The 24,867-nt window shown below is 31.9% G+C and overlaps 1 protein-coding gene across 1 annotated transcript; it reads left to right on the forward strand.

Annotated features, from left to right (window-relative positions):
- The first annotated feature begins 21,963 nt into the window (after positions 1–21,963).
- LOC139483967 (uncharacterized) lies at positions 21,964–24,559 on the forward strand. The gene is made up of 3 exons (XM_071267685.1): positions 21,964–22,088; positions 22,819–22,940; positions 24,152–24,559. Exons 1-3 carry the CDS (start codon positions 21,964–21,966, stop codon positions 24,259–24,261), a joined length of 357 nt encoding a protein of 118 aa, XP_071123786.1. The 3' UTR covers positions 24,262–24,559.
- The last annotated feature ends 308 nt before the right edge of the window (positions 24,560–24,867 follow it).

A 24,867-nucleotide genomic window follows, 5' to 3' on the forward strand; every position in this document is an offset into this window, starting at 1 on the left:
ATTTATATATACTCTTTCACACCAAATAACAGAAATTTGATATTTACCTAGAAACTGACGAACACCGTACTATGAAAAGACGTGAAAAACCTATTTTTCCTTCGACAAATTATTTAAGTTAAGATCTAAAAAAACATCTTTAGATCTTACTTGTTATGAATTGAATACAAAATTCAAACTTTTTTAACAGCTGTTTGAAAATTTCAAATTTGAACTTTTTATGCAAAGAAGTCAATCTAAAGTCATTTTTGTCGATAAAAATATAAAATAAATTCTAAATGTAGGTAGAAAAGATTTTTTTCTATAAATAAGTTGTTTTTATTTTGCTCCAAATGCATATATATATAGAAGAAAGAAGCTGTCTAAATGTGACTGTGCATTTTTCTGGAATTTTTTCTTTGACCTTTGACCCTGATTTCAAAAAAACATGACCACAACAGCCAACGACGACAACGGTATTTCGACGAGGCTTGTTTTCTCTTTCCAATGATATAAAATATAGCCGTGTGTTATTCCGTCAAGGCAAATCGATCAAATTTGTTGATTGGGCACCAAACATACTATATGAAACAAACCGGGATGCGGTATTCAGTACGTAGGTGAAACTGACATTTATCTTAACGCACTCAAAAACATCTGTATCGTTTTAAAAGACCCAATAAATTCAAAAGTATCATTTATCAACACCTTAAGAAGCACAATCATCCTATTAAATATTTAGCAGTTCTACCTTAAGTAGTAAGTAATTATATTTTTAAGGAGCCTGGCGAATCTCATTCAAAGTTTGTACGATCACGGAAAATAATTGAATAAATTGGATTAAAAAATACAGACAGTCTACCCTCTCGCTCTTAATGATAATATCATGGGAATTGGTAACATATCAAGAACCGAATCTGTTAACATTTTGAATATAGTTTCTAAAACTGTTCGTAAAAACAGTTCTCATGGTCGTAGACAAAAAATCGCAATTAAAGAAAATTTCGGAGCAATCATACCAATATTTCGGACCTAATTTCTATTTCAAAAAACAATGGAAGACATTTTCTGTTAACAAAGCTCTGTTCATTACCGGTTAATAAGTTAAATAACATTTTATAGAATTGCAACACAATTTCATATAGCAGTCCTAAGTATGAAATCGTTCAAACTATAATGGCATATTTATACTACTACTACATCTACTACTTCCTCTATTGACATCATGAATATTATTGATAAAAAACCACGAAATAATAGGTCTCATGGGAAACGAATCAATCGAAATCAACGAGTTAAACATCGTTTAAATTATACACTTGATAATCTCCTAGCTATATTTAAAAAGAATGGTAGGCATCAATTATTATGCAAACTGGGTCAAATACCCATTAGTAAATTACACGATATTTTCAAAGAGTGTGACACCATCTCATTCTTCAGCCCACTGTATGCATATTCTCGTATAATTATAGTCTCGGTTGTCTAGACGCTCCATATACATATGTAGAGTCTGGATCTAATCGGTTCGAATGATTGTAATGTGAGGGCGTGTCCAAATATGCAAACACACGAGTTGGATATTTTCGGAATGTTTCTAGACTGATCGTTCATTTGCGATAAAACTAGATGAAAACAAACGAAGGAAGTAGCAATCACCATGCGTGAAACATTTGTAAAGCTAGGTAATTATATCTGAAGCCTTGTTTTTGTAAATATACTTTTAAATACTTCATTTATAAGAACTACCTCTAAAGAAATAAAACACTGCATATGATCTTCCTCAAAATATATCAAGTAAAATAAATAAAGCCAATAGTATACTTGGGCTGATTAACCGAACTTTTAACTTTAAAGATCAATATACATTTTCAAGATAATACGTTGCGTTGGTACGACCACACGTGTAATATGGAAATACAATATGGTATCCGCATTTAAAGAAAGATATTAATGCTGTAGAAAAAGTGTAGATGAGAGCAACTAAATTAATTCCTGATATACGACATTTAAGCTATGACGACAGATTAAAAGTACTTAAACTACCTTCCCTAACTCACAGAAGGCGAAGGGGTGATATGATACAAGCTTTCAAAATATTAAAAGGAATCGAAGATATATCTTATGAAAGATTTTTTACTTTCATCAGTACAGATACCCGTGGGCATAATTGGAAATTGGCAAAACCTAGATGTTACACTTCTTTTCGATTAAGATATTTCTCACAACGAATTATTAATGATTGGAATAACCTACCAGTTGAAGTTATTTCATCAAAAACTGTAGAAGCCTTTAAAATTAGTAGGGACCGTCATTGGGAGTCAGTCATGTATCTGCAAATATGCAGATTTGCGAACGATATTTTTTAACAGTGTATGTAATATAGAAAGTAGGTGACCCTCTGCTGTTGTTTTTTATTTGGTCGGGTTGTTGTCTCTTTGAAACATTCCCCATTTCCATTCTCAATTTTATTTATTATTTTTATTAGTAATTTAAGTAATGAAGAAAAGTTTTATTTTATGTTTCATGATGATAGAGTTTGTTATTTTACAGCCAAAATCTGCCATGAAGTACTTTTTAAGAGAAAGTGTATGTTATCCTCGTAATAAGTGTTTATGATGTTGTTTGTTTTCTTTTGTATAATTGTTTTTAATAGTATGGTGTTTTATGCTAAGATATATTGATATATGTAATAGATGTAATATCAATGTATTTTAATCTGTGTTTTTACAGTCTCTCATAACTCTTTTTAGAGTGGCTCTTTTATAAATTGTTAATATTATATTGTGTTGTATATCAAATGTTTTAAAGAGGTGAGACTCTAATAAATTATTTGTTTGTTTGTTTGTTTGTTTGTATCAGTTAAGAAATTGAGGAGGACACAAATAGTTTTCTATATAATTTTTTAATTGTGTGAAATATTGCACCAAATCATGCAGAATTGATGATTGTATCAGTTTTGAAAGTGTACCAAAATATGGTGGGCTAAAAAGGATAGAATCCTTCCATATGAGCCCCACAACGATTTAACAGTTGAAGTTGCAATGTTGTCATTTATAATTTTTAGATCAAAAACAGTCTATGGAATGTAGCAAAGTGGACATTATTCCTGATGAGCGCTGAATATGAAGATTGTTTGAACGACGGTATACAACTGCATGTTGCCTTTATTTGATAAATTTAGTGATAGGATAAATCTATAATTGTTTATTTTAAACTGACTTTGAAATAACCAATATAATTTCCATAACAACATGTACATGTAGTTTCTTCCATTTACAAGCTGATTTAATCATTCATAATGTGATCAAGCACAGAATCTTCTATAAACTGATAAACTGGTGGTCCCAAGATTTGACAATCAAATATTTTAAAGGACTTATTATATATGACTGGTTATTTTTTGCAATAGAAATTATAGATCATGTGTATAGTGAGGATCAGTAGGTTTTCTTGTAGGAACATCATGAAAAAATATTTCAAGAACTCTAGTTCTGCAAGCATGCATCCCACAACTCACTGGTCAGTGATTTTTTGGTATTTCAGATCCTAGAAAATTGCCAGATATTATGATGATCTTATCAATTAAAGATATATTATCGTAGCTATCTTTTTTTTGTTCTAACCACAACCATATTTGGCTATGAGTGAATATAATTTCATTTATTCATAATTTCTATTATTTATTATTTTGCAACCGTGCAAATTAAACAGATCTGGAGACAGTGTTCATTGTATACTTATTAAAATTTACGTTTTTGATGATAAATTGTAACTCATAAAATTTCATAGTTTTTTAACTAACGAATATTCCATTATTGTATTTCTAGCACTTCTTTTTAACATGATGGAGTTGCGAAAATTTACCACGGTTCTATGGACAACTGAAGGAGAATAATTTCATTCGTCAAAGGACAGGAGACTAATGTATATGTTTATGGTCTTATTATAAACATTAAGTATAATTTAAGTCTTAACTTTTTTATTTAGACATGTTTTTAAGAAAAATATAATGTTTTAACTTTGTTCACTGCATTTTTATAATTTCTTTAATTGGAAGAAATAAAGCACTTAATTTATACACAATAACCTTTTTGATTTAAGCTTTTGTATGAACCATTTTTAAGATCATTACATGGAGCTTACACTGTTTGAAGAGATGTGGGTATATGCCAATGAGACAGCAACTCAACTACAAGAATAACCAAAGGAACATATCACGATACTTGTTTTAACTGTCTAATCAAATCTAATGCTCCCTACAGTCAAATATCAAACAATTAAAAGAGTAAACGCATGCAGTAATTCTTTAAATACATAATGTTTGTCTCCAATTAATAAAGCAGCTGTCTGAACTTGTGTCATATCTTTGTAGGGAAATAAGATGCAGAGAACCATTCATGAAGTGTATACATGAAACTGATATTTACAATGTTCTTCAGAGCTATAACTCTAGCCCTTAAGATTACATTACACTACTATTGCTTGCTAATTCTACTATCAACAGTAGAAGAGAGAAGATTCAGGACTAAGAGTGAGTTTTATACGACCGCAAAAATTGAAACTTTTTGGTCGTATATTGGTAACACGTTGGCGTCGTCGTCTGCGTCGTCGTCTTCGTCGTCGTCTGCGTCGTCGTCGTCGTCGTCGTCGTCCGAATACGTCTTGGTTTTCGCACTATAACTTTAGTTTAAGTAAATAGAAATATATGAAATTTTGACACAAGGTTTATGACCACAAAAGAAAGGTTGGGATTGATTTTGGGAGTTGAGGTCTGAACAGTTTAGGAATTAGGGGCCAAAAAGGGGCCGAAGTAAGCATTATTCTTGGTTTTCACACCATAACTTTAGTATAAGTTAATAGAATTCTATGAAATTTAAACACAAGGTTTATGACTACTAAAGGAAGGTTGGGTTAGATTTTGGGAGTTTTGGTCCTAACAGTTTAGGAATAAAGGGGCACAAAGGGTCCAAAATTGAACTTTGTTTGATTTCATCAAAAATTGAATAATTGAGGTTCTTTGATATGCCTAATCTAACTGTGTATGTTGATTCTTAATTTTTGGTCCCGTTTTCAAATTGGTCTACATTAAGGTCCAAAGGGTCCAAAATTAAACGTAGTTTGATTTTAACAAAAATTGAATCCTTGAGGTTCTTTGATTTGCTGAATCTAACAATGTATTTAGATTATTGATAATTGGCCCAGTTTTCAAGTTGGTCGAAATCGGGGTCCAAAATTAAACTTTGTTTGATTTCATCAAAAATTGAATAATTGGGGTTCTTTGATATGCCAAATCTCACTGTGTATGTAGATTCTTAGTTTTTAGTCCCGTTTTCAAATTGGTCTACATAAAAGTCCAAAGGGTCCAAAATTAAACTAAGTTTTACCTTTTTTTAAATTTTAACAAAAATTGAATTCTTGGGCTTTTTTGATATGCTGAATCTAAACATGTACTTAGATTTTTGATTATGGACTCAGTTTTGAAGTTGAAGTTGAAGGATCCAAAATTATTATATTAAGTTTTGTGCAATAGCAAGAAATTTAAATTGTACAGTATTCAGCAATAGCAAGAAATCTTCAATTGCACAGAATAGTGCAATAGCAAGAAATTTCAATTGCACAGTATTGTGCAATAGCGAGAAATCTTCAATTGCACAGTATTGTGCAATAGCAAATATTTTCAATTGCACAGTATTGTGCAATAGCAAATATTTTCAATTGCACAGTATTGCGCAATAGCAAGAAATATCTAATTGCACAATATTGTGCAATAGCAAGAAATTTTCAATTGATTGGAGTTATCTTTCTTTGTCCAAAATAGTAGTTGAATCAACTGAAATCATTGTTTTATACAATATACAATGTATATTCACTTTTACTACCAACTGATAAATAAAAACAATCTTTACCATTCAGTGATAACAAGCACCTTTTGTAACGTTACATTTTCAATTTTATGATGTATTTAAATGAGTAGTTATTGTTGCAAATTCCATTAGAAATTATAATTGAGATCAGTTTTGGAAAAAGGAAAAGGGGGATATGAAAAATAAATGGAAGGGGGGGTTACATTTTTCTCATTTCAGATTTCATAAATAAAAAGAAAATTTCTTCAAACATTTTTTTGAGAGGATAAAGGCAAAAAAAATATTTTAAGTTCATTAGACCACATTCATTCTGTGTCCGAAACCTATGCCGTGTCAACTATTTAATCACAATCCAAATTTAGAGCTGAATCCAGCTTGAATGTCGTGTCCATACTTGTCCCAACCGTTCAGGGTTCAACCTCTGTGGTCGTATGAAGCTGCGCCCTGCGGAGCATCTGGTTACAATTTGCTGTGGATGATGACTTAATCAGATTTTGATACATTGATGAAATTCATACAACGATGAAAGTTAATTCTTTGAACAAGAAAAAGCTGTTAATATTTTTAATGGTGCAAAATAAAAAAAGTATGAACTATAAAACGATAAACTGTGTTGAGTTTACAATTTTTATAAAAGTGACAACTTTTACCCACATGTAAAGAAATATAATAAACCCCAAAGATTTTTTTCTTTAGATTGATTGTAAAGTTTACATGTCTGGCTGGCATGCATCATCTGTCTTTGTTCATGGTTCATAATTTTTCAAATGGTGGATCCTCCTCTAAGATACTAGAAACAAAATGTCTCTAAATGTCTATTTGGTTTATGGAATGATTGTAAGGTGTACAAGTCTGTGAGGCTTGGTTTATCTGTCAGACCTTGACCTCATTGTTACGAATCATTAATATCTTTAAACTTGTAGTAAACTTTTATCTGTTAGACTGATAATATAAATCAATTAAGCAGGAAACACATTTTAGCTTGTTTTAGATATGAATCTCTTGGTGAAATTTCTTATTTTACAAATCTTGAAAAAAATAATTTATGATCAAATTAAAGAAGATATTCAGTGCAGAATATTTTATTTCATGTTGCTATATTATACTGATAGGGTCTGATACTTTTGCAATTTTTATATAAACATGAAGATTGCATTTTTGGGTTCATGCATACAAAAAATATAAGTCAAATAGTCCTAGAATGTAGATGGCAGATTTGCTTAAAACTGGTGTAAGGAAGATATTATTTGAAGCAAACTATACAAATATATCTTTTCATTATTAAGTCTTTTAAGTTTTTGCAGTGAACATTTACACATAATTGTCAATATTTTTTTTATACATAAATAACTTAGTTAAGAAGATGCGGTATTAATTGCAAATGAGATGACTTTCCACTAGAGAGCAAATGACATGAAACTTCATAACTCAATAAATGTGACCATATTGCTTTCAACAATGTGAAAAACCTATATTGCATAGTGAGCTGTAAAAGGCCACAAAATAGAAATGTAAAACAATTCCAGAGAGAAAACTTAGTCTGATTTATGTTAAAAATGAATTAAATACAAATATGATATACAGCCACTAAAGTACAGGTTCTCGACTTGGGACAGGCACATTCAGAATTCAAAAGTGGTGGGCTTAAACATATTGGCCAGCGCCTAACCCCCTTCTAACCTTGGACAATGATTTAACAGTACCATATATGAAGTTGAACTATGAAAATCAGTTGATTAGGACTGAACCTGTATTGTATTTACTGGCAGTTACTGACAGCTAGTTCAAAGTCAATAAGAACTTGTAAAAAACCTGTTTTTAAGACTAAAGTATTAATCAGCACACATCCAATCGATATAAGTGTAAAGATGTAATTAACAGTCTAATTTATGACTGTGCAACAAGAAAAATTACAGAAATCCACCTATAGGATAAAAACAAGTTCATGCCAAATGAATAAAAGCAATGCTTTGTTTTATAGATGCACATTAGAGGGGCGGATCCCAGTTGTCCCGATTCAAATGCATCGTTCTAAAAAAAAAGAGGTCTGGATTCGTACTGCATTTACAATGTCTCATACTAATTCACATTATGAGAAGTCCTCCAAAGTCTATGCCCCATACTTCCATGCATTGATCTTAATCTATAAAAAAAAAAACCTGATAAATGACGCTGGTGTGGTTTTCTTATTAGTTACAGTAACAATTTTCACTAATTTAATCTTTGAACTTATCAATGATGATATGACTTGCAGAATGTTTATGCTCCAAAGTAAGAGAGGTCCAGACTTCTGCTCTTATGTGTGTGCAAAAATGTAATATTCTACAGCACGATTGTGTATGCCATTTCCTAAGGTGAACTGCATGCCTTTTTCTCGTTAATTATTTTGCATTCATTCTTCCGTTGGTCTTTCCTTTTTTAAATTTTTTTCATTTGGTTATGTCGGGCCTGGTTTAGACTATACGGTAATAATTTTGCTCATTGTTCATTGATGTATGGTGAACTACAATACTTTAACCAAGGTCATTTCATAGATATTTCTGGACCGCGCAATAGTTCAGCCCTTTTTCCAATATCCGTAAAATGTTCACCTAAAAATTTCCAAATTTTCCCGTTTTTCTATGTCATGTGAATTAAAATATACTACAAATAACTTGCATTTGCTATTTTCTATCAATTTCAAGTTTAGTTTCCACAGCTGTCACACTAATTTATTTTACCTTGTTTATGAATTCCCTACTCTGCCTTCTTGGTCACCATTGTCATATTTTACTTTTTCTCTGTTTTGGGGGGTTAATCACTACATGCATATACAAACAAATGGACAGCACTGTTTTCTTCTGAAAACCAGTGAGGCCGTCAACAAGGAGCAACGATTGCATCTTTTTCGTGTAATGATAAATCCCCCCTCTTTCTTCCCAAAGATATAGAGAAGCTTTCACCATCGTATGGAACTATTAGCCGTGTAAATCAGCGAGAGAATGTTAGCATTTAGAAAAAAGATCCGTATAAAATGAAAGATTTACAATATTGATTTCGAAGTGTCGTATTAAATCTTAATATATGTAAATGTGAAAAATATTCATTTTATTGATTTCAAATGCAACCCAACTCCTGGCCAGCCGAATTATTTTTACTTAATTATAAACCCCCAAAAGCACCATGATGTTTAATTTGAGGTATAGTAGTCATGTCCAATTTCTACCGTGTCAGGATAATAACGAAACTGAAAACAAAATAAAGTCAATATGATTAAATCTATGAGGTTTAACTATTTACTAAGGCCCTTTCCATTTTGGAAAGATGATTGATTTGTTGCATGCATTTTCCAGAAGGATAGTATAAATACAACTCCTTGGTTTAACGTCACAGTCAAGAAAACATATCTTGAAATTTGAAAGAAAGAAAATAAATAAATCAAAGGTAAAACATTATTTTTGATACCAATAATGACCAATCGGTATATATATATAGCTGATTGGCATATACAGCTTGCAACCTTCTGGAAAATGCATGCATGACCTATTTTCCTAACAACAAATTATAAATCAATCATCTTTCCGAAATGGAAGGGGGGAGTAAAAGCACTATCAGTTGTTGTCAAGATAAACACAATATATTCGCAATTGTATTGATACTAACAAATCAGTGTACCACCACCACCGTGACCCCATTAAAACCCCGATTTTGTTGATATAATACACAAAGCGTGTATGTCAATATACATGAAGTGGCCGTGAGTGGCGTATCTAGAAGTTTTAACTGACTGTCTCAGAGGGGCCGATGCAGTCTGCTGTGGGAATTCCCTATATAATCAGCCCATATATTGTTTCCGCATTAAAAAAAAACAAAGGGTGCCACCAATAGGCTGACATTAAAACATGCTTTTTCAAATAAATGGTTCAATCATTCATCTTTTGATGAGGTGGAGAATGGGTTCCAGATTTATAATGTTTCTTTTATATCAAAAACATTATATATTATTTTTTAACCAAGGATTTATATGGAAATACTTGTGGAATCCTTATTAAGATTCTTTTATATCTAAATACTGGAGTTTGACACATTCAATGAAAATATTTTGTTCATCTCGCTTTTAACACAAATCATTCCTAAATGCATCTAAATAACATGATGAATAAAAGATAAAACTCTCCTCTTTAAAATAAAACAGCACGATACACGTGCTCTTCGACCACGTTGTTGTTATCGAAGTAAGGGAGGAGTTTATTATTCAACATGTCAATACCACCCAATCGCGTATTGGAAAAAAAGTCCGAAAATCTGAGGTGAGGCTCATGAATATAACATACACCTCAACAATTGACACCAGACGTTATTGTTGGCTGTAAGAACGATAAATCTGGTTCATCGAGACTAGTATAATTACAGCTTTTTACCACCATAGACTGTTCCCGCGAATCGACAAACCTGAAGATTATAAACGTCATTTTTTGAAAATTAAATATATAAGTAGAGGTATTGATTTTATCAAATTATTTAGTATATTTAATGACTCTACCGTTCAAAACTTTATGCCTCCCTATTTTGATAATATAGAACCACCTATAATGTCATACATATACAAAAAAACAGCAGAAGTTTAATTTTTAATTATACGTCGGTTACATCAGACGTGAATATAGATAGTAATACTCCCTTAACTTGAAACTGTGAATCGTCGAAGTTTAGATATGTTCCCTATGGCCATGTTATTACAAGGGACCTCAATATCGTCCAGGACAGAGAGGTTAAAAACTTTTTGAAAAAAGGACCAAAATATCGTCCTCCATCTAAAATAGATTGGAAAGAGTGTCGTCAAGTCACCAAAGATGCTCTTTCCTCGTTTTGTAAAAAATGGTGTAAACGGGAAAAATCTGATAAAAAATCTCTTGATTCTTATTTAAATAAATATATGAATGTGGTAGATAAGAGAATATCACATTTTGAAAATAATTTAGAAGTAAATAATAGAGTACATAATACACCTATTTCCAGAATAAGACATAAACTTCAAATATTTTCAAAGCGGTTTGTGTTTGTATTGGCCGACAAAACAGCCAACAATGTGGTGGTGGTATGTCGTAAATACTACACGGACGTTCCTAAGAATGAAATTTTAAATTCATCTACATTCAAGTCCATCCGCTCCTCAGAGAGTCATATAGTAAGTAAGCATAACACAACCACATCAAAGCTAAAGGCTTCTTCTGAACATTTGAAGGTCCCTACTATGTATTGGCTACCTAAACTACACAAAAAACCATTTAAATATCGTTTCATCTCGGCCTCTAGTAAGTGTTTTACAACTAATCTTTCAGTGCTCTCAACTAGTTCATTAACTCCTATTAAAGAGCTTATCATAAACTACTGTAATAAAATATATGAACATAGTGGTATAAACCATTTTTGAAGTGTAAAAAGTTCTTTGGATGTTTTAGATAAATTACGTGCTTTTGATGGTCTTTTGGATTCTGTTAATAGTTTTGATTTTTCTACTCTTTACACTACACTTCCACACTATCGTATTAAACAAAAGTTTCCCTATTTGATTAAATGGTCGTTTGGTAAAGCTTGAATAAATGTAGATATATTGCTTCAACTCATTTAAAGCCTTCTTCTCTAGTGAGAAAGGTAAATATGCTAGATATACTCACTGGAGGTGTGATGAGATGATTGAAGCTGTTAATTTTCTCCTTGATAATATTTATGTACGTTTCGGCAACAAAGTTTATCGACAGGTTGTAGGTATCCCCATAGGCACTAATTGTGCCCCTTTAATAGCAGACTTGTTTTTGTACTGTTACGAATCACAGTTCATGACTAAACTCAGTAAAGATCCATCGAAATTGCATTTAATTGATAAATTCAACAACACTTACCATGCTTACCGTTATCTTGATGATATTTTTTCGTTAAATAATCAAGAATTTTCTCAATATACTGCTGAAATTTACCCCAAGGAACTTACTTTAAATAAATCAAATTTATTCGGTAATAACTGTCCTTACCTGGATTTAGATATTTCGGTTTTAAACGGGACTCCACACTTAAATTTACGACAAAAGAGACGATTTTTCGTTCCCTATTGTTAATTTTCCATTTTTAGATGGTGATGTTCCTTTGGCACCATTTTACGGTGTTTATATTTCACAATTTGTTCGCTATGCCCGTGTCTGTTGTGACGTTTTTGATTTTAACGAACGCAACCTATGTATTACTGGTAAATTATTAAACCAGGGATATCGTTACCATAAATTACTTAAAACCTTTACTAAATTTTTCCATAGATACAAAGATTTGGTTTTGAAGTTAGGTTGTACCTGTAGAAAACTTATTTCAAACAGGATAGCACATCCTCATTTTTACGGAAATGTTGTTAACCGTGCCCGGAAATTTAGAAATGATCCATGTAAACTTGTCGCTCCTTTAAATGAACTTATTCTAAAATGATACCTATTCAACACTGTAATAAGATCATTGAATATTGTTTTTATTGGTATAAATATTGATTTTGTTATCAGTAAATTAAAAGCTAACTAAATATAACTATTGTGTTATATGCATATACATATTCATGGATCTACAATTTGTCGATACCTGTAACTTGGCATTGCACAAGGTCATGTTTTTCTCTGGCTGTTTATGACGTCTTCACACTAAATCCATTGGATGTTGGATGTGTACGGATTGATAGTTTAGTCTTAGATGCATGATTTTTTTGTTAGTTGTTAATGGCTTTGAACTAGCTGTCAGATAACTGCGAGTACTCTCAGATCTGTTCATTGTGTCTTTTTGTGTCGGGATGTATAGGTACCGGGCCACGTCCACTTGTTTGTTTGTCCATCTGATGAGTTAAGCCTTTTTCAATTGATTTTTATAGTTCGTTCTTATGTTGTACTGTTATACCATTGTCCCAGATTAGGAGGAGGGTTGGGATTCCGCTAATATGCTCAACCCCGCCACATTATTTATGTATGTGCCTTTCCCAAGTCAGGAGCCTGTAATTCAGTGGTTGCCGTTTGTTTATGCGTTACATATTTGATTTTCGTTCATTTTTTTTACATAAATAAGGCCGTTAGTTTTCTTGTTTGAATTGTTTTACATTGTCTTATCGGGGCCTTTTATAGCTGACTATGCGGTATGGGCTTTGCTCATTGTTGAAGGCCGTACGGTGACCTATAGTTGTTAATGTCTGTGTCATGTTGGCCTTTGGTGGATGGTTGTCTCATTGGCAATCATACCACATCTTCTTTTTTATACATTGTTATTCCAAGCTGTTTCAAAAAAAATGATCGCCCTGAAGATCATAAAAACATTTGATTAAAATAAAGTATGTCAATAAAGGTTTTGATTTTGTAAATATTGCCGGTATTTTTAACGACCATTCTGTTAAAGAACAAATTCCTGGATATTTTGATAATACTGAGCTCCCTCTTATCTGTTATATTTACAAGAAATCTACCAGGAAATTTGTTTTTAATTATAGCCAACTGTGTAAAGATGTTAACATCAGTGAAAATACACCTATTTCATGTGATTTCAGTAATTCCGAATACGTTTATGGACCCATTATCCATGTTATAACAGGAGACCGAGAGTTAAAATCATTCCTCAGTAAAGGACCGAAATATCGTCCCCCGTCAATTATTAATTGGAATGAGTGTCGTAATATCATCCACGACTCACTCCGTACTCACTGTTTGAAATGGATAAAACGGGAAAAAGCGGACAAAAAATCGTTGGACTCTTTTTTCAATTCAGTAATGAACATAGTTGATATACGTATTCAACATTTTAAAGAAAATTTTACTCTAAACAATAAACCTATCTCACGTATCACACATAACCTAAAAAAAACTAGCCAAGGAATTTGTATTTGTCCCGGCCGATAAAGTTGTTAATAATATTATGATTGTTTGACATAAATTTTACATTGAGATTCTGAAAAAAGAAATCACCAATTCACCAACTTTTCAACTGACTCCATTTTCAGAAAACGACATCTGTAACAAACATAAACTTTTAACTACCTGTTTACAAGCAGAACCAAATACAATAAAGGTCCCAATTATGTATTGGCTTCCGAAACTACACAGAAAAACCTTACAAATATAGATTAAATTCGTCTTCAAGCCGTTGTTCCACCACTGAATTGTTTATTCTTCTTACCAGTACACTTGGTACCATCAAAAACTTGATAATAAATTGTTCATACATGTATAAGGCCTTAGGAAATAGTGGAATTGATTAGTTTTGGAGTGTCAAGAACTCGTTGGAAGTACTTGATAAATTGCATGCATATATTGGTGATTCAAATCTGTTCCAATTTTTGATTTTTCTACCCTATATACCATATTGCCTCACATTCTCATTAAGAAAAAATTCACACACCTAACTAAATGGGCATTTAAAAAGTCAGAACATGAATATATATGTTCAAATTCTTTTAGGTCATTTTTAGCAGCAATAAACCAAAAAAACTATGTCAATTGGACATGCTTTGATACTATATCTGCCCTTGAATACTTACTAGACAACATTTTTTTCGCTTTGGTTTTTCCGTATATTGTCAGGTTATCGGACTTTCAATGGGGACTAACTGTGCACCAATTATTGCAGACCTTTTTTGTATCAGCAAAAAAACCATCGAAACAACATCCGATACACAAATGTATTAATACTTTTAGATATTTGGATGATATTTTGGCTCTCAATAATGACGACTTCAGTATGTATGCTAAAGAAATTTATCCTGTTGAACTTACTTTAAACAAAGCTAATACTAACAATGACCACTGCACTATCCTCGATCTTGATATCTATACACATGGAAAAAAGTATTGCAACACCTTGATTTTTAAAAACTTGAAAAATCAGCCTCTTTTTTCGGATGAAATATAATAAAATATGTGTATAATATTATTGAAACATAGTTTATGATAACATTGGCATTTAAACGAACAAAAAATGTTTGAAAACAAAAATGATTTATATAACCGCAATTTTAATAACAAAATGAAGTGTTTTTTATACAAAAAAATGCATTTCACAACTTTTACTGTAGTCGAACTTTACAATGTCAGACATTTCAAAATTAATCTTCAGATGACTGTTCACATCATGGGTGATCGTTATACGCCAAAGAATTAGTACTTTGTGCGCAGCCTCCATTCAAACGGATAACCACATCATAACGTCTTCTGATTCCTGCCATAAATCGACTAATGTGTTGCTAAGGTAGCAGCAACCATTTCTGATGAAGGGCATTGTTTATTTCAAGATGTGTTTGTACTGGGGTGCTCTTTCGCGCGCTTTCCGCCTAATAGTGTCCCACATATGCTCGATATGGTTCAAATCCGGGCTACACTCGGGCCAAGGAAGATGAACCGAATTCCATTGGAACAATGGATCTTCCTCCACGATGCTAATTTTCAACTTTGGCGAGCTCTGCACTACATTGGATACGGAAAACTGTGTGTCTGTTCGTAACCAAAGGTCTACGAAATGGTCTTATCGCACGATAACCAGTAGCGATGAGTCAATCTCGAACAGTTCGTGTTAAAAGGCTCCTGTATACCCACCACTCTCTTTTTATGATTGTATTGTATGCAATGGGTTTCCTTCTGACCAACCTCATCATGTTTGATTTTCCCTAGCCAATGGTATAGGGGGTCTTCTTTATCTCGGAAGGTCTTTAACATCGTTTATAGTCAAAACGACTTATAGTGGAATGGTGATGACCAACAATACGTGCAGTTGTTACAGGGACATCCCTGATTTTCTCATGCTGATAATCTACCATCTTGCTGCAGTTAAGAGTTGTCAAGGACCCATTACAAGGTGTCAATCACAAAACTTTAAAAACTTGGTGATTTAAAATGTTGAAAACAATGAGAATAAAAACATCTGTTTTGCTGTTTACGGGTACAGTAGCTACATGTGCAGATAAGAACTTATCGAGTCGATATTTATTGATTAAACTCAGGTGATACTTAAATAATGTTTAACTAGTTCTATTTTACCAAATTATATCACAAAAAAAGAAAGAGTGTTTTTTTAATTTCAATTTCAATTTGGTGTTGCAATACTTTTTTCCATGTGTATCATTAACGGAACGCTTTTAAATACTAAAATATATGATAAAAGAGATGATTTTTTCATTTCCTATCGTTAATTATCTATTTTTAGATGGTGACGTTTCCTAGTCAACCTTGCATACTTTGGCGTTAATATTTATTCACCTATAGGGTCTTTTGATCGGAACTAAACACATTTATTTAAAAACCAGTTGTTGGCATGACACCAGTTACATGTATGTTCTTCTCATATATGGTATGATGGTATGATATTAAACCATTAACGGGAAGGATTGTGCCTGGTATTCATATGGTGAAGACATTATCTTTTATTCAGTTTAGTTGAAGTCTGGAGCTGGCATGTCAGATAACTGCTTGTAGTCTGTTGTTATTTATGTATTATTGTCATTTTGTTTATTTTCTTTGATTACATCTTCTGAATCAGACTCGGACTTCTCTTGAACTGAATTTTAATGTGCCTATTTATTATACGTTTATTTTTCTACATTGGCTAGAAGTATAGTGGGAGGGTTGAGATCTCATAAACATGTTTATCCCCGCCGCAATTTTGCGCCTGTCCGTAGTCAGGAGACTCTAGCCTTTGTTAGTCTTGTATTATTTTTAATTTTAGTTTCTTGTGTACAATTTGGAGTTTAGTATGGCGTTCATTAATATTATCACTTAACTAGTAGATATATTTGTTTAGGGGCCAGCTGAAGGACACCTCCGGCTGCGGGAATTATTCGTTGCATTGAAGACCTGGTGGTGACCTTCTGCTGTTGTCTGTTATATGGTCGGGTGGTTGTCTCTTCGACACATTCCCCATTTCCATTCTCAATTTTATTTTCCTCAAATTGTATTACTCATGTTAATAATGTTTCTAATAATATGTTCATACCCTCCCAGAGCACCTGATATCACCCTTGGTATTTGGAAGGGTTCGTGTTGCTTTTTCTATAGTTTTCTGTATTGTGTCGTATGTGCATTTATTTGTTTGTTAGTCATTTTCTTCTCTAGACCGTTGTCAGTTTATTGCGAACCATGAGTTTGAATGTTCCTCTGGTATATTTCGCCCTTATTGTATGACTTTCGGTTTCATTTTATTTTCTCATTACTGTTAATAAACCTTGAGTTTCCGAAACGAAAAAGAAATAAATACACTACCCCTTTGAGCCTTTTAAATGTATATTCTACAGCGGTCAGTTAAAGTCTTCTTCTTGATTTAGCACTTTTTACAATTGTTTTAAATTTGGCTTATTCGGTCAAATAATTAAACACAAATACACGTGGATGTTCACAAATATTCCCGTAAAATGTCAGACAACGACTCACATGCATTGGCACTCACACCACATCTTCCTATATCTATTTAGATTATCTTGTAATAATGTTGTTATGACAACACTGAACGGGCGGTCTAATTCGTTTTCTTTATCCTGTTCTTGTTCATTGAAATCAAGAACGAAAAACGAGAAAACAATTATGAAACAATGATTTACTAGGTGTTGGTGAAGAGTAGGTAACCAATACATCATAGGAACATTCAAAAGTTCAGAAGAAGCTTGGAGCTGTGTTGTGTATGTATGATATGATTGTTTACTATATGGACCTCTGTTAGGCGCACATACGGCAGAAAACTACCATATGTTGGCTGCCTTGTCAGCAGGTAGAAACAGAAATCATTTTGCAAGAACCTAAAGTTTGTTTCTGAATGTAGAAAAGGTGAATTATGCCATCTTATTTTTTATCTCTAAACTGTTTTTCAAAAACGATATTTAAATATCCATAACACTTTCGTTTAATTTTAGTATATCCATTTTGAAATTTTAAAAAAATACGACGAGTACTGCAGTACAAAGATGCATCGTCCAGTTACTTTTATTCTGTGTCCTTCCTTAGATCATTGCTGACACGTGGTTAACAATATATTATTTTATACATTTAACATGAGTAAGCCTCTCTGAAGCTCCATGTATTTTGTGATATTTCGGTCATCGTTGTATAGCAGATATTGGTAATGTGATTTTTCTTTAAGCGACATCATTCACCTGTAAGAAACCATTATGCTACAGTTAATCGTCCACTATTTTATAGAATGAAAACTTTTAAAAATATTGGATATAATTAATAATTCAAAGACTAAAAGAAATCATTAATTCACAGTTTGTTTCTTCATTTCACAAACTATTTCAAAACAAAAATGACAATTACACAAACACCATTATATTTTTTAAGGTCACATTCTAATACAATATTAGAAACCCATCAATTCAATATCTCAAAACAACTTTCAAATTGATTTTTTACTGACAGCTTCCATTCTCATTTCGTGACCATTTTCTCATGTTGGTTTTCTCTGTATCACCAATTTGATAGACAATGTACGTTGAAACTTTTGTTTTTGATGCTTCGAGATACTTTTCCGCCTAATTATTTGATATCCTCATCGACCTCTGTGTTACTCGCATTCTTCCTACCAACCATTTCAGCTACACTAAAATTAAACGTTTGATAGACCTGCTGTAATACGAGGATCAGAAGTAAAATCAGTTTATAGTCATAGTAAGGACGAATCGTCTATCCGAAAAAGATAATTTACTAAGTGTTTATATACAAACCACATACTGGTCCTGCGACAAAATTGCAAATAAATAATTGTAAACACAACATTAAATCTCACCCTGTGTTGGGAATTTGTTATAGTTATATAATATTATATAGTTATATTATATAACTATATAAATGCATTTTTACAAATAAAAATTTAAACTTTGAATCATAATTCTCTTAGAAATCAATGACAAAATATACGAGGGGACCTTCCGATAACAGCAACATATTTATAATAGCTTACACGCTTGTTTTCTTTTCATTTGTGTTCATTCAACATATTGTTGTATTGTTGTATTTAAAATAGATTTGACAGTGCTGCACTCGGTATGGTTGAACATTTTTCATGCATAGTCGGTTTGTCTCATACTTTTTTTATCATTTTATTATTTTGTTCCTCATCGCCTAAGCGATTGGAATATATTCCTAGAAGGAATAGGTCAACAATAGATGACTATATGTTAAGATTTATTATTAAACTTGCCTTTGTTTGCTGCTATAAATAAATCCTCCTCGTAGTACGCAATGAAATCGGATATAATACCTGGATACTTTGTTCGTGTATGCATTTATATCATTTGAAGTAGATAAACTATTTCATGTGTTGAACAATTAACAAAAATCAATAATATCATCGGTAAAACTCAATTGCTGGTGTGGCCATTGTTCGGGATATCTTGGAAAAATACAATAAATATTATTTTTGTGAAGTTCTTTCGGAATTAAAATGCATTATGTATCATTAAAATAGCATCGTGGATACTTGTGGAGTTTAAAACAAAAAGAAACTTCTTCCTTTATATAAAAAATCCTGTTCTAGAACCAAGGCAGAATCATACACATCAATTCAGTCTGCACAGACTACGTTGTGAAGATGGCTGGAATCGTGTGTTAAGCAAGTTTAAATTTTAGATATTTTTGGTAAAAGATGGTCATTTATTAATATATCAACAAATAAATAAATCAAAGAAAAACTGAAAAATCAAGACACGGGCACGATTTAAGCGTCAGTGTTGGCTACATGAAAGCTGAAGTCAACATAAACAAGGATGCTTGACAGCGTTAATAAGTAACGCAAGTACACGCATTGAAAACATTCAAATTCCAATTGTTATAAATGTGAAATGTTCATTTCTTAACTACAACATTTACATATTTCAAAATAACTTACGAGACATTGTACTTTTAAAAAAAAAAATTGCAGACATAGAAAATTAATAATCAGCTTTATTATTCAAGAATATGTTACATTACATCAAAAAGTCTACCGTGTACATGTAATTAATCATTCTCAGTTGTACATATTATGTTATGATCGTGACAAAATTCAAATTAATTCAATAACATTTGAAGGTACTTTTATAATGTACTAGCTGTACTATTGAGTATATATCTGCAGATTTCGTAAAGTGTTGGAGAATTATTGAAATCCGGGACAGTTGATTATTTTGTTGTCCTCAATGCTCTTCAACTTCGTACTCTATTTTGCCTTTTAAAAATGTTTTTGATTCGAGCATCACTGATGAGTCTTTTGTAGACGAAACGCGCGCCTGGCGTTAATATAATATTTTAATCCTGGTATCTATGATGAGTTTATTTTGCGATAAAATCATATATTTCTATTTTCTTATGGTATTAATAGTGGCAGGATGTATTTAAATGTTATCAAAAAGACCAATGGTAGTTAAACTAAGTCGTGCTATCTGAGTGCCAGAAAAGGGACAGATATAAACATAATTACATGGATATAGGAAGATGTGGTGTGAGTTCCAATGAGACAACTCTCCATCCAAATAACAATTTGAAAAAATTAAATCATTATAGGTCAATGTACGGCCTATAACACGGAACAATAACGGGCCCCAAAATTACTAGTGTAAAACCATTCAAACGGAAAAACCAATGGTCTAATCTATATAAAAAAAACTAGGAACGAGAAACACGTAAAATTAACTAAACAAACGACAACTACCGTACATCAGATTCCTGACTTAGAAGAGGTACAAACATTTGCAGCGGGATTAAACGTTTTAATGGTACCAAACCTTTTACCTTTTTCCTGAAACAAAAGCATAACATCACAACACAGAAAAACACACAATAAAATATCAATTGGCAGGCTTAACTCAATCAAAAAACGTAAATTAATACACTATGAACGAATAAATTTGATCTGTGATATCTGAATGCAAAAGCACAGTTTTAGGGACAAACATTCAAGGCCATAAAGCAAACAAACAAGTCCAAACAAAGCCAAAACAAGACACCACTGCGGAATATTTAACCCTTCGAAAATAATCACTTTTGAAAAAAAAACGGTTTTAATAATACAGGTAAATATTGAAGTTTATACAAATGTAGTAAGAAGAAGTGAAAGATATTTCAAATAATCAAAGCTGGTATATAGACAAGATCCATAATATTATAAAATAACAAAAAAGCATTATCAACAGTATAAAAAGGTCGAATTAACAAGAATATGATTTGAGAGTACTCGCAGTTACTGACAGCTACTAAAAAGCCAAAACAATTAATAATAAAAAATCTTGCACCAGAGACTGAAATCAACTAAAACACATCCCAGGGATTTAGTATTTTAACGTCATGAACAGTCAGAGAAGACATGACTTGTGCAATGCCAATAATAAATGTATTGTAATCGTGAGAACCAACCCAGTTTACAGATCTTTTAAATCTTTCTGAACAATTTTAAAACACTTCTAATTCAGAATGTAAGTAATTGAAGTGGTGGCGAGTCAATCTGAACAAGATGTTAATTGATGAACACAATGATGTATCAAAATTCTAAAAAAAAAACTGTTTACGATTACGACAAATAATTTCACACAATATTATTGTAAAATGTATGTATTACATGTAACAGGTATGGCTATAAAACGATATCTACCTCAGGAAGAACAGCTTATAGGTTACCAAGTGATTTGACCATCAATGTGCAAGGACAATATGTATACATAGAGACACCTTCGATATACAAAATTACAGATATAAAGGTAAAAAAGAATGTCTTTAAAAATGGCATCAAACGTAATTGTGATCAGATTTTACATGGTTAAAAGTAAATTTACAAGTAAATATGTATGCTATATAGGAGTATCATGTCAGGTAGACTTTTTTATCAAATGGGATGCACAATACATAAACAGTGTTGATACAATTTGACAAAATAACTCCTTAACCTTGACATATCAACCAACTTTTACGGTTGGTCAATACCAGAAGGGGTGATATCTCCACAAAATATTGAACACAAACAAAGAGGCCGAGACCAAACACTCACATTCATATACAATCTATCACTGCCATCTTAAAAAAAAAGTCAGTACAAATGTCCGAATATAATTAACCGCCCACATTATGTTAATCAGCATACAAAGCATTTAAGTTATTAACGTGGTATTTGCAATATGTTGCACAATCTGAATACATTAACTGCTTTCCTGACTATAAAACAGACTGTTTTTCTCTGCATTCCATCACAAGTTCCAACAACAGGAGCAGATTCATCTATTGAGGAAAATTTGAAGACCAGGTAAGTTATGATTGTTATAATGGAATTGATCGAAACCTTAAGGATTTAAAATACGCTGTATGAACAGTTATATGGTTTAAACTGTTATAATCTTCGATATGTATATGAAAACCTCTTGATTTATACATTTTCGGATGATGCAAAATCATATTTTCAAATTGTAAAAAAAAAAAAATGTATGCAACCAAATACAAATGGTATAGTAAGTGTATAGAAGTTCGTTTTGAACGTCGTTGATGGCGTTTCATTGTGAATATTACTTTTAATGCATGTTATCAGAAAACGTTGACGGGTTTGATCTGTCGAATTTGCCTTGTGATTAGGTAATTCTGTTTTGAAATTTTCTCTGAGTTTGTCATTTTTGTTATTTATCTTTTTTGATAATGAATTCTTGAAATTCATTTAATACAAATATTAAAAAATGGTCTACATTAACATTAACATGATAAACATAATGTTGTTGTTTCAAAACTTGAATATTACCGAATTCTGTCAGATATTTAGTATCTTTGAAACACCACATTGTTATGCGCTATAAGTACAAACGTCAAAAAGTCTATTGTTATAAAGAATTTTAGACACTTAATTTTAATTATATGTGAGTTATACGTTTTTTTTTTTTATACACGATGTAAAAAATCAACAGTTGTATTGAAGATAGAATTGCTTCGATGTTTACATCCTTTAGAAATTACTATCCTTATATTTATTCACATATGTATTTTTCCAGGAAGATATGCAGAAACTATTGTTCGTCATTATGTTCCTTATATTTACCTACCAGGGTGAAGGATGGCTTTTCAGAAGAAGGCATCGTAGATATACACCCCCAAGAATTTACATCACTAAACAGTATGTAACTGAACATTCGATATAATCATATTTCAGTATAATCGTTCGTCATACAAATATAGTTATATGAAGCTTATTACCATTGGGTCAATTCTTTTCCTTGTGGATTGCATTGATAAATAATATCGAATATATGATTTAATGTTTAAACCATCGGTAAAGTAACTTTCCTGTAAAGAGCCAACCTAGTTCGCATAAATTATGATTTGAAATTTGGAATCCCTCTAAAAATGCATCATTGTTGGAGTAATACTCCAAATTTAAGTAGAAAGTTTGAAAATGAAAATTGCAATAACGTTGTTTTTTGTCGCAAAGTTTGGCTCTCATTTTATGATAGTATTTGAAATAAAACAAGCTTTACTGTATCTTTAATATCCTTAATCTCAAATTCAACAGGATGACTGCTATAAACACCAAACTTAAAATTTGTGAAAAGGCATTATACATACAGTTTAAGCAAACTAACTTATCATTTTTTTGAAAGCCTTTGGATGCAGTCTACCGTATCCAAATTTAGGAACAAATCAAATTTTAAAGACGCTTTTTTTTCTAAAAACTTATGTATGCAGTCTACCGTATCCAAATTAAGGAACAAATCAAATTTACAAGAAACCTAGATTGTTCAAATGATTTCAAATCTGTCAACTAATATGTAATGCAATTATTATAAAGTAAAACGTACAATAGATATAGGAAGATGTGGTGTAAGTGCCAATGAGACAACTCTCCATTCAAATAACAATTTATAAAAGTAAACCATTATAGGTCGATGTACGGCCTTCAACACGGAGCCTTGGCTCACACCGAACAACTAATAAGCTTTAAAGGGCCCCATAATTACTAGTGTAAAACCATTCAAAGGGAAAACCAACGGTCTAATATATATATCTAGATGCTTGCAGTATCAGTAACGTTTGTTACACTAGGCATATTTTCAGTATTTGTTTTTTTGTGTTTTTATTGAAGTTGTCTCATATACGCAAAACCAATTTAAAATGTTATAGATATTCATTAACATAATAAATGTGAAAAACGATATTTGATACATTCTTCAGATATCATCTGTTAAATTTATTTCAAATCGTCTTCATATCTTCATTTTTGTTTGTTGTTTTATCAAAGAATAATATGTCACCAGTTGAACCATGTTCCTCGGTATGAAATTCAATACACGTGTATGTTAATTTTTGCATTTATTGATGTTATTTTAGCTGTTTTTGTAAAGCTGTTGATGCAGATACACATAGAATACTTCACAACTTTCGCTCAATCCAACATTGTAGTGGCTCAAGTTGTGGTTGCCACAACTCAGCAATCATGACATGCGGTGACGAGTGTGATAGAAGAGTTACCAATTGGTTAAAAACGAATGGATGGTGCTGTACATTTGCTAGGACACTCTATTCAGCGAGCAATTGTGGAGTGCCTTCATATGGCCATCATAGAAAGTCTTGTTCAGCCTATTATAATCATTAAACACAGTGAATCTGGATTGTTTGATAGATAAAAAATACAAATGAAAACTTTCACTGATATTTCTGATAAAATGTTAAGCCTATAATACAGCATTCAACACGGTGAATTAGGATGGTTTGATAAATAAACAATACAAATGAAAACTTTCATTGATATTTCTGATAAAATGCCTCTGTGAATTTCTAGAATATTGTTTTTATGCCAAAGTAGACTATTTACCGGGTTTGTACTAGCTTGAATAACACTATAGGTACCCTGTGTGAAACATGATCTGCTTATCATGCCGGAGCACCTGAGAACACATACATTTTTATATGTTTCGTGTTACTTGGTCATTAGTTTCCTATATGGTGTTCTATAATTTGTCTATTTGTCTTTTTGTCCTTTATCTTTTTTTATGGTGTTGTCAGTTTAATTTCTATCTATGAGTTGAATGTATCTTTTACCCCGC

Source organism: Mytilus edulis, chromosome 8 (assembly GCF_963676685.1).
Source record: "Mytilus edulis chromosome 8, xbMytEdul2.2, whole genome shotgun sequence".
NCBI classification, from domain to species: domain Eukaryota; kingdom Metazoa; phylum Mollusca; class Bivalvia; order Mytilida; family Mytilidae; genus Mytilus; species Mytilus edulis.